This window comes from Brachypodium distachyon, chromosome 4 (genome assembly GCF_000005505.3).
Source record: "Brachypodium distachyon strain Bd21 chromosome 4, Brachypodium_distachyon_v3.0, whole genome shotgun sequence".
Classification (NCBI taxonomy): Eukaryota; Viridiplantae; Streptophyta; class Magnoliopsida; order Poales; family Poaceae; genus Brachypodium; species Brachypodium distachyon.
Window position 1 is genome coordinate 2623411 of NC_016134.3, and position 12041 is coordinate 2635451.

Genomic DNA, 12041 nt, shown 5'->3' on the forward strand with positions numbered 1-12041 from the left:
TTCTGATCGATTGATCACACGACCAGCATTCATCAGGATCATGTAATCAGATTCGTTTCTAAAAAATTGTAGTCACGACTAACGCCGACGCTTCGTTTGATCATAGACATTTTAAATTTGATAACCATGGAACTAAATTCTGGCACGCATGTGATGGAATAAACTCGGCTAACAACTAATCCTGATTAAAGTAGTTTATGAGGATGCGTCCATGAAAAAACATCAAGGTTTGCACGGCTTGCTTTTGGCATGTAACTTAAAAAATTTCTTCGTTTCCCATTTTGAACAAAGTTCATTATGTAATAGTAAATTAATCAGCAGTAAGTACATGGCCCCCGTGGGCATTATTTAACCCCAGTGGGCTCTACACACACCTACACACCCCCCAACACTCCAGAGTACGCTTCAGTACTCCGCAGTTTAGGCAGGAGAGATCTATTGCAGTTTAGGCAGGAGAGATCTATTGTAGTTTACGCTTCAGTACTCCTTCAGTAGATGAGGTCGTGAGGAGGTGTCACTATTGTAGTTTAGGCAGCAGAGATCATTCCAGCAGTGCTATTCAGTTCTTTGCTTCCCAACAGCCTAGTGCTGTTGTTGACGAGTTCCCGATGACTTCCATGCGTAAATAGACATAGAAACCGCGAGCAATGCTAGAGGAGGATATGTTAGCCTTTTTAGTTTTTCTACCTAAGTAAATCAATGGCATAGTACTTCTACGGCTCCAACTCTACATCTCAAACAGGATGCACGCAACCAAATAAGAAGACCTATGTGTTAAATAAGAAAACCTATGTGTTTGGTTGCGTGGTGCAACAAAGCTGGAAGAAGGAAAGACAGCCTAAATGGTGTGGGAACTACTCAACTACTGAAAGGTTGCAAAGAGAAGGAGAAGAGATATTATAATGGTATGGCTAGGCCTGGCAGACCCGGCGTGGTTATTTCATTATGTTTCTGGATATGGCAGATCAGGTTAACTTTTTTTTTCTTTCTGAATTAGCCCCGGCCTCTACATCAATCTATGCACGCAGCCTTTATATTATTGAAGTCACACAAAAAAACAATAAACTAGGAAAACACAGATCATCAGCCTTTTTAGGTGACAAGCCTGACCTATCTTAATCGTCATTTTGACAACAACAGCATTCATTCCAACAATAGATAGTAACCCCACACCGGTCGCTGCCGCATTGCCAAAACATTGCCAAAAGTGACCCCAGCTCCATTTGAAAACCCGTGCATGGCCTTCGATTTGCCTAAAAAGTATCGCATCTCCTTGACCGCTAACAAGTCCTGCGCCCGACAATACCATAGCCAACACCTCTGCCACAACCAAGGCCGGCGTCATGACCTCAGGCCCGGGCAGCTCACCACAACCATGGGCTTCTGGGCCCAAAAGTCCGTTGGCGCCGGCGGAGGTCACACTGGCCAGAGCACACGAATACACCGCCACATCCTCGCATCAGATCGGACAACGGTCGCATGACAACGGCCGTCCAGTCAGCCGCCCTCGATGGGAATATCAGAGGAAGGAAAGGGAAGCTAAAACAGAACACACACGACACACGGGATCAAGACATCAAGTACAAGGAGAGTTCGAGGCGAGATCGGTGCCCTTATGGCCTGAAATTATTCCGGGCCTTCTCCGTAGTACCTGTTTTCCAGGCGTGTTGAGCTGAAACCTGGGGATAAATAAACCCAAACGCAAACGATGATCCAATTGTGTTTTCCGGCCGTGTCGGAAAAGTTTCGGGCTCCGTGTTTTACACCGGTAGTAGACCCCAAAACGATGAACGTCCAAGCAGGGCCAAAGATTATGGTTCCGTGATATATAGTCACTCAATAAATTAAAACGAGCCCTTGAAAAGAAAACTCGGCCCTCGTCACCGTCTCCGGCACCGCCGTCTTGTGACCATGGTTTCGCAGGCTGCCGGAGTCTCCTGTCCGGAAGTGACCCCTGCCGGCCCAGCCGAAGCGGCAGCCCTTGCAGCCCCAAACGTACGTCGTCGTCGCCGCCATCGGCCACGGAAATTTGGAGACAAAAGTACTCATGAGACACTTGCCGTGCAAGGCCACCCAATTGCCTTTTGAAGGACTTCCCTTGTTCCTACCTTGGGATGCCTTTATCCGACAGAAACTTGAAAATAGATTATCAACCCTTGATTGATAAAATTCTCAAAAGTGCTTGCAGGATGGAAATCCAAGCTCCTCTCCATTTCTAAAAGTTTTTTCGCTCTTTTCTTTGGACTGGATTTGGAGAACTTCTCCGGAGGTTGATGCTTGGTAAAGTGAAGCATGGTTTGTTAACCAAAATATTTAGGTGGGTTTGGAATTCTGTACATCAAAATAATGCGCATTGGCCAAAAAAATAGTTCAGCCATCACAAGTTTATTCAAATGAGATCGTTCTCTACAGTGCTATCGTGAAAGTTTCAATGCTTTTATAACAATGAATTATGTCGATGCAGTATACCAAGTGTCAAAAGACAAACTTATGTTGTTTTCTGCTGCTGCAGCCATCTGATGGTTCAGTATCGTCTCTCTGATCGATGTTCAGTGCAAGAAAACAATAACGATGTTCCTGGCTAGATTACCGAAGGACCCCCAATCAGGCATCTCATGTCATCTTGTCTTCAGAGAACAAAGACCAAATGGGAATCAAGGAACAAAGGGTACCTTGCGTGGCAGTCGAAGATTATAGGGTCAAAATCTTTAAATTTTTAGGATTAGTGTTCCCGATGCCTCGTAGACCCACCATATATCAAAGCCAACGTAGCAGAGATCCGGAACTCTTCATCACTCAGCGAGCAACCCCTCCTTCATTCTGTTCCTTTATAAAGGAAAGGAGAGATCAATCCATGCAATTATTCACCATTTACAGCGAAAGATGTCCTTTCAACTACGCCAATTCACATGAAAGATAGTTCACAGGAGCTATAAGGCCGTCTGGATGGCTAGACAGGGAAACGCAAAAATGCACGAGCAAAAACTCGTCATGCCGTAAAGTTCTACACAAGTCTGAAGTTTACTGTTGGTACGTATGACTTGTCTATTATGTTTTCACGAGGAGAAAAAACAACATAATAATCATACGGTGTAATTAGCTTGGTGATCGTAATATCCATTTCATATTTTCATGGAAATAACCAAAACAATCACATGGCTTGAGACTCGCCCAAGACTGCTTTCTACACCACATGGTAACCTGTTGGAAATCAGCCCGGATCCTAGCTCTTTCTCTCGCAAGCAACAACAACGATCAGCAACCTGATTGGTTCCGGCGAGACGTGCACGTACAACAAGCAAAGCTAAACCAGATCGATTAGAAAAACAGGCAGCACTACTACTCACGTCAAGCACACACACGCGATGATTGATTTGGATAGCCAAAGGCTCGTGTCGAGTCTTGCCTTTTTCTATTTCTTATTTTCTCTGGGATTGAGCTTACAGAGCACATATGCCCATCCTTTTATACACGGCCAGCTGCAGACCGAATCAAACAAGTACTACTCTACCTGAATACGACTAGAAAAACAACTCCTAAACCGACTAGGACTTGAACCGAAAATAAACTCCTATACGGATTTGATCTTAAGCCTACATAACCGACTTAGGAAAAAAACTCGGTAATCACTCAACGCTATGCGCACGGACACACGCGTACACAGGTGGAAGGAGAACCAGAAGAACGGTGCAACGAACAAAATGGAAAAACGCCTAATTAACAGCCCCATCATATCGTGAACATAGCACGATTTAAGGTTTACATGGGACATGCATTCAACACGTAGCATCGTGCCATACAAGGAATAAAATAGCTACTCAGAGCAAGGGCCATGTGAGCAAGGCTAAGAAAAGTGCTAGATACAATCTAAATAGACGAAATGTGCGCAGCGTGTGTTTTCCTTTAGCCTCAGCTTGTGGGACCTGCAGAGCATTATTTCTTACCCCACGACAACCCTTTCTCAACCTTCCAATATGAGATCCCCAAATCCTCTCTCCGCAGCCCACAGGCAAAACCAGGGCAAGATCCCCAAATCCTCTGTTCCAATTTTAATTTCTGCACAGAGATGGCTCGAATCGGATGCAGCGACGAGGTTGAGGCTTCAATCTTGCTGGCAGGCATGCGACTGCTCCAATCACCGCGTTGGAATCAGCGGCGAAGAGGCTGCAAAAACTTCAATCACGGTGAGGCGCACGGTGGCGACGAGCCGCACGGCAGATCCAACTACGCCGACGATGAGAAGTCGACGCGCGGCTGCCAGAGATGCGGGGGCAGTGGACAGAGGTGAGGCGAGGTGGGCTCCACAATTGTCAACGCCTTCTTGGAGTCGACTCAAGTAGTTGAGTCGAATAGAAAATTTTCTTAGACTCTCAGGATGCTGCAATGGTTAGACTCGGTCCTAGCTCTTCTCAGCCCCTTCTTATCCCGACTGTTGACCAAGGGAAACTACGGTGCAGGTTCGACTTGAAAATTATCTTACCGACTTGGAGAAGGTTCTACCGAAGCAGAGTGCTACCGTCCTACCGAGCATGTGCCATAATATGTCCTTATATTTTTTGATACGCAAGATAAGGGTTAGTTCCTGAGGCCTCTCATCTCTAGATAGTCGGGCATCACGTAAGGAAATCATCTTATTCCAAGCTAGCTGATCGTGTAGGAGGAAAGGATATAGTAGTATATGTTTCCATGAGAAGCTGCTTTTGCCAAAGATATATTTGAGGGAAACTACGGCAGGCCAAGGCCAGTCTGAACCAATTTTATTCCAAACGTCAAAACTTTACAAAGTCAAGAGAAACCAAAAGGCAAAATGGGAGAAGGGATTTTGCGAAGATATATACTGTGGAACTGAACATGGTGGGTAGAATTCTAATCCGGTATGAATGAGGAGCTGCACAACACGTGCGAGTTCTGAGAAGGCTACTTGGGTCAAGTCAAAATGAGAGAGCTTCGACCGGCGGTGACCGGCGGGGACGGAGCTTGGGGTGTTGGATCGGGAGGAGATTAAGGCAGGACTCCAGAACGTGGTGCGGAAAGGGGATGCGATTCAGGATTAACAAGGCATGTATAATGGTAGATAAGACTGCCTTATCTTAGGGGTGACACGTCAATTAGAAAAGACAATAAAACATGTTGTACAATGGGTTATCTCTTATTGTTATTTTGTCAAATTAATTCTTAGATGAATAAAATTAACTAAATAAATGCTAAGAAAAGGCAAAATCTAGTACAATGGGAAATTTGCCTTCTCATTCTTGTGAAGAGATCATCTCTTAATTAAGAGAAGGCTTGTGCCTTTTCTTCATTTCTCTCTCTTCCACGTCAGATTTTATCCCATGTGAGATTGCTAAGAAAAGGCTGACGTATCACGCCTTGGAGATTTGAGATTTCCAGGTGTCGACTGCAAGAGAGCTAGGGTCCTTTTGAGCAAGGAGGTAACGATCCGGTCACATGAGATTTAGGGCATGTCAATGGTTGATAAGACTATCTCTCTTATGTGTTCCACGTCATTTAGATAAGACAACAAAACGTGTTGTACACTCGCAAAAAAAAAACATGTTGTACAATAGTTCATCTCTTAGTGCCATATCTTATAATTAATACCTAGATGAATTAAATTAAATAAATAAATGTTAAGAAAATGTGAAATCTAGTACAATGGGGAATTTGCTTTTTCTTTGCCTTGCCCTTCTTGTGAAGATATCACCTCTTAGCTAAGAGGAGTCTCAGATCCTTCTTAACCCCTCTCTTCTCCACATCATCAATTATCCTAGTGGCAGCCTTAAGAAGGTCACCACCCCATTGTACATGCCCTTATTTCCTGCAGGCATATGCATGGCGCGTTGTATATTGTATACAGGCCTACACCTATTATATATGTAGTGTTGTATATGAATTACTTTCCACCTAATACTATTTTACAATGTAATTTACTATCCGTGCGATAGAAAATAAACAGTAGAAAGTCAGTTCACTTTAAAATATTATGAGATAATTTTAAAAACGAGTATGCATCTCTCCATCATGCGCTTCTTTTTAGGCCTTTTACGGTAGGGTCAAACTAATATGATCCATCCATCCGATGAATCCAAGGGCTCATATCCACCAATACTTAGAGGTGAGGCAAGTAGTATTTTTCTGCTAAAGGGCAAAATGGGTAGAGGCCAAACAAATCTTACGGTGGAAGGGCAAATCAAGGAAATAATCTCAGGTCTAGATCCATTTGTCTCTCTTGACCTTTATTCCTCCAGCCCTGTCCATGCACGATGCTTAATCAAGAGAACTTCATCTAATCGGTAGCTAGACGGCGTGTAATTACAAGTGCGGGCAGACGGCCACTGCACATGCACGGCGCGCGGCCTTGATCAGTAGCCTCACGCCGCACGATCAAACTGGAATTCATGTGTTTACGTTATTACGTACGTTAGGTGAAGGTTGGATTCATGTTGGCCTGATGACTAGCGGGGAGAATGCACGGCAGTTGCACGAAAAGAAAAGAAAAATTAAGTTAGTTAATATAGAATTTCCAAAATCCCTACATCATGGACCGTCGGAGGAGGCAGATGAGGCGCGAGGAAGGCGATTCACCTGATTTAGAAGTCTAACAAAATTTCACATGCGGCTTCTTCAGAAAGCTGGATGAGAACAGCTTTTTGAAAAAACCCATCTTAGAAACCGAAAAAAAGGCCTTATCGTGGAAAAATGTACCAGTGAAATAGCAAATGACTGGAATACCCCCACCAAATAGCACTAGTTAATTGTACAGTAAAAAGGCCCTTCTTTTTATGAATTCGAAGACATAGCATTGTATGCGACATATCTGTCGGGTAAACCATATATCGACGGCCAAGAGGCAACTTTATTCTTAACACACTCCGCCGATATGCACCGCGATAATACACGTGGTGTTCGGCGGCTAGCCTGAAAACACACAAACAATGTACGCATATAATTATGCGTACACATGTGCATGGCAGTGGCTTCATGGCGGGCAAAAGACAACCCGGAGGCGAACATCATTGCCACGACACACATGCCGCCGGCGGTGCTTCTGGTTCCGGTAGGTGGCGGCGGCGCCGTCGTGGCAGCCGGCCTCCGCACACCGAGCGGCATCCGTGATGCAGAAGAACTCCATGGGCACATTGAACCCTTTCAACGCCGTGACGCCGTAGCGGAATCGGCCACCTCGCAAAGAAAACTCGGCCCTCGTCACCGTCTCCGGCACCGCCGCCGTGTCGTTACCGCAGTTTCGCAGGCCGCCGCCGCAGTCGCCGGTCCGGCAGTGACCCCTGCCGGCCCGGCCGAAGCGGCAGCCCGTGCGGCCCCAGACGTACGTCGTCGGCCCGCCGTCGGCCACGGGAATTTCTAGACCGAAGTACTCTCCTGGCTTGACTCCCGGGACTTCCCGGAGCAGGCCTTGCCGTAGAGGCACGATCGCTGGCCATACTGGGAAGGGGCACCGGCTTGTGAACTCGAGGATTACCTCCTTTGTGCTGCTTGCTGCTGCTGCTGCTGCTGCTCCAGAGAAGAAGAGGAAGAAGAGGAACAGGGTCGGGATTGAGGCGATTATTCCGGCCGGAGACGCCATTGATATATTGTAGGAGTCAAAGATAGCAGAGAAGTGTATATATACAGTCTCATATATACCTGAAGATCAGGAATATTTGCTGGTATTTTCTTTCTTTTCGTTTGAAGATAATCTCGGCGATGATGTATTAAACTGTATGCTGTACTGAGCGGTGGGGCTAGCTAGCTAGCTTCATTACACCGCACGTGTGGACCCAGGCCAACACCAAGAACACGTGTAGTTGAGCCCGTCGACACGCATGAGCTGCAGGCATAGATGGATGGCACGTTCGCATGGCGTGATGTACACGTATACAGTACAGGCCTGGCTACTCCTATGAAAATCCTGTGAAACGAATGAGGCCAATCTAGTGTTGTATATGAAAACTTTCCATCAGATACTGATCATACTGTTGTACTCTTGTGAGGTCGTTGATCACTTCAAACTATTATGAGGTAATTAAAACAATTTGGAAGACATTTATTGTGCAAAGGAAGTTTCTGAAATACTATTTTGTTAGCAGGGAAAAATAGAACACGGCGCACTAGGATCATCTAATATAAGTGTGTACCATGATTGCAACTAAATTTTATTTATTTATTAGTTGTCTTCTTTATCACTTTTCATGGGGCAAACGCGTAATGTGGAACCCACATGTAAGTTAATTTACTCTGTGTATTTATTTTTTGTTCGTGATTTTAACGTTTTCGCCATGTGAAACGGGACCTTGTAACCGTCTGAGGCGCAGAAACCAGTTTTCATATTTATTCAAAGTTGAGAAAATTCATGTAAACATTTTATTTGAGATGAATCGAGGGTGATATTATAGATAACACAAAGAGACAAATCGTAATCATAATTAAGCAAGATGCTCATCAACGCAAGGAGGTGACCCGAGGACAGCAAATTTTTGATGCATCGATCAAAATTTATTTCAATCATTTGCAGCATGCACAAACTAATTATTGATTCATAAGCATGTGCATGCATACATGCATGATAGCTAGAATTAACATTCTATGGGCAGAAGGTGACTTGGTAGTTAGTTCCAGCGGCACAGGTGAAGGTGCTGCTCTTGTCATCATAGGCGTAGCTGTAGGCGTCCGGGCAGAGGCCCTTGAAGAAGCGAGAGTAGTCCGTCGGCTGGCACGCACTCGGCCCGGACGTCCGGCAGCAGTACTGCTCCGTGTTGAACTTGATGCACGCGCTCACGCACCCTCCGTTCACCTTCAGCGCCGCCGGGCACTTGGCGTTGATGTCGGCGGCACAGCTGATCGCATGACACGACGAGCCACCAACGGGTCCGAAGCTCATCGGCACGTTGAACCCGTCGACGAGGGAGATGTCGTAGAAGTCGGATTTGCCGGCTGTCCCCAGCGTGTACTCGGCAAGCGTCGCCGGGGTCGCGCCGCCGGCGGCGCAGACCAGAATGCCGCCGCAATCGCCGGTCACGCAGGACCCGCGGCCGCTGCTGTCGAACTTGCAGCCCGTGCGTGCCCAGATCCTGGCACCGGCGGTGCCGGCAGGCGCGGTTAGTGTCGTCTTCTGGCCCGGGTCGAGCCGAGTTCCGCCGCCCACTGGGATGGCCGCCGGCCACACCGTGTAGGAGCACTTGTTGAAGATGGTGAATGTGGTTGCGTCCACGGTGGCTATGGTGATCAGTACTAGTGCAACGATGAAGAGCGAAGGTGGTGCCATGGTTGTAGTTGTTGCACTGTGTGCTTGCAGCTGTGTTGACTGATGAAGAATGGAGGTCCAGTTCTGTGGTATTTATAGCCTAGCTATAAAGGTTACTGGTCACAGGTTTTGAGGACAAAGTGACCTGGTTTTGGGGAGAGAACAACTGATCAACTCAATGCATGTTAAATACAGCAGACATTTTGTGGATATCTACTGCAAACTTTTATTGCATAAACCTTATGTAAAAATAATATATTTTTTCTATACTTACGTTACCACGATTTCAGAAGGTATTAAAAAAAGAAATCAAGGTAACTGTCATGATTATTTTTTTCTTTGTGGTTGTAAAGACTCCTGAAATTGTGGTAACGTACACAAAATTGCAGCTCATTTATAACGTCCGAGTATAGAAAAAATCATATGCTTGTTTGTTTGGAAGTAGATAAATACTACTCCTGAAATCGTGGCAGCCTTTAAGAGATTACAACTCATTTGTAAGGTCCAATTATATTTGTTATTTGGAAGCATTACCAGGCTCCTGAAACAGTAACCTTCCTCCTTAATTGTTAATGTCAATTGTAACGTCACTCACTTCTGAAACCGCGATAACCAACAATACATTGCAGCTCATTTGTAACGTCCAAGTACTTAATTTTATCTATGCTTGTATATTTGAAATATATGCTTGTATATTTGGAAGTAGAAAATTACCAAACTCCTGAAATTGCGGTCTGGCCTAAATAAATTGATACTAGTTGTAACATGGATCTAGCAATCCAGAGAAAGAGATTGATAAAATTGTGATGGATATATGCTTGTTTGTTTGGAAGTAGATAATTACTAAGTAACTTACTCCTGAAATCGTGGCAGCCTTTAAGCTAGAGATTACAACTTGTTGTAATATAATAAAATCCTTACATGGGCCGGACCGCGATCCTACGTGGCGACGACCAAGTCAACGAATCCCGAAGACCGGTCAAATCGCCAACAAGGCATAGCCATGCCAACTAGGCACCGGTCAAAGGAGTCAAAGGGGTCAAGCCCTCCAAGCCATGGTCAAAGGAGCTAAAGTAAGGGCCAAGAAAGCTCTAGGAGCAAATTTACCACCTTACCCTCACTTTCCCTATCCCTCAAGGGTAGCCATGGTCTTTTGTCATGTACCCCTAGGCTATAAATACCCCCATAGGGGCATGTATCATTTACTCTCAATTGGAATAAGATCAAAGGGGAGAGGGCTAGAGCACCTCAAGGAGCCCACTCTCGAGTGCTTGGGTCGAGCCTAGTCTCGACTCGACCTCGGGGACGCGCCTTGAGAAGCCTAGTTTCGAGGTTCCGGGCCGTCTAGTACGACCTCGACTCGAAGTAGAGGGATTGGGTTAGAGTCTCGAGGGTATCCTAACCTCGCAACTTAGAAAGACGAGTTCGGCCCAGGTGCGAGGCGGCCCCTAGAGATCTCTCGCTATAGGCGACTTGGGAAGATGAGTTCGGTCCAAGCACTTGGCTAACAACCCCCTTGAAGCCTCTCCTAACATAGGACTAAGTTGTACCCGCAGGGTCGACCGAACCTATTCAAAAAATATCGACGTATCAACTTGTCCTAAGTGTACGGCGACCTTCGCTATAAGGCCGGCGTACACCCCCTACACCTTATTCTCGCATTTGTGCCGTCGTGCATTGGCACCCCGTACTCCTGTTGTTTTCTAGAACAACAACACAACTCATTTGTAACGTCCAATTATATTTGTTATTTGGAAGCGTTGCCAGGCTCCTGAAACAGTACTCTTCCTCCTTAATTAGTTAATGTCAATTGTAACGTCACTTGCTCACTTCTGAAACCGCGATAACCTTGGAGACCAGAGATCACCTTTTTTTTCTGCTGCCCTTTTGCTCTTGCTTGCTGGAGATATCTTTGTCCTCGATTCACGCCTGAGGGAAGCACTCTCCATATTCTTTCGGAGATTAAAGGGCAGCTTAATGAGCCCATTTCGTATGGAAATGATTATTCTGGCCTGTTGGAGCATCTGGAGAGTTCGAAATGATTTCATCTTCAATAATGTACAACCATCTCTGTACAGATGCCGGCGAATTTTCATGGAAAAAATGAATCTCGTCTTCCACCGCCAAGAGAAGAAAGCATCTCACTGAATTTAGAGATTGGCTTAGAACATTTAGATAACTTTGTACATATTTTAGCTGTAAATATTTGGTAATAAAGTAACAGTAGGTCATTTGATCTACCATTTTTCCCTAAAAAAAAGAAGCCGCGATAACCAACAATACATTACAGCTCATTTGTAACGTACAAGGACTTAATTTTATATATGCTTGTATATTTGGAAGTAGAAAATTACCAAACTCCTGAAATTGCGGTCTGGCCTAAATAAATTGATACTAGTTGTAACATGGATCCAGCAATCCTTTAAGAGATTCGTCTCTAAAAAAACGTAATCACCACTCACGCCCACGCTTCGTCTCCGATTTCTTCATTTCCTTTCGCCTCTACTCCTTGCACACGGGGAGGGGGAGATGCTGGATCAATTTCCTTTGTATCAAAAAAAAAATACATGTAAAAAATCATTTCAGATGATCAGTGAAGGCTAGCATATCATATCTCTTTTCTTTGCTAATGAAAATTAGATGTGTTTATGGTTTTACAGTTATTTCACTATTGATATATGTAATAATCTCGTTTTTCTCCATGCATGGTACTAGTCCTTGGCCGGGCCTGTTTATAGAGTGCGTCATGGGCCCTCCGAAACTAAGGATTACACGACGGCATTGTAGTACTTACAGAGCC

The 12041-nt window shown here is 45.1% G+C and overlaps 1 protein-coding gene across 1 annotated transcript; it reads right to left on the minus strand.

Annotated features, from left to right (window-relative positions):
- Positions 1-8555: 8555 nt before the first annotated feature.
- Positions 8556-9278, minus strand: LOC100822486 (protein P21). Its single transcript, XM_003578274.4, has one exon. It carries the CDS (start codon positions 9260-9262, stop codon positions 8582-8584), a length of 681 nt encoding a protein of 226 aa, XP_003578322.1. The 5' UTR covers positions 9263-9278; the 3' UTR covers positions 8556-8581.
- Positions 9279-12041: the final 2763 nt, after the last annotated feature.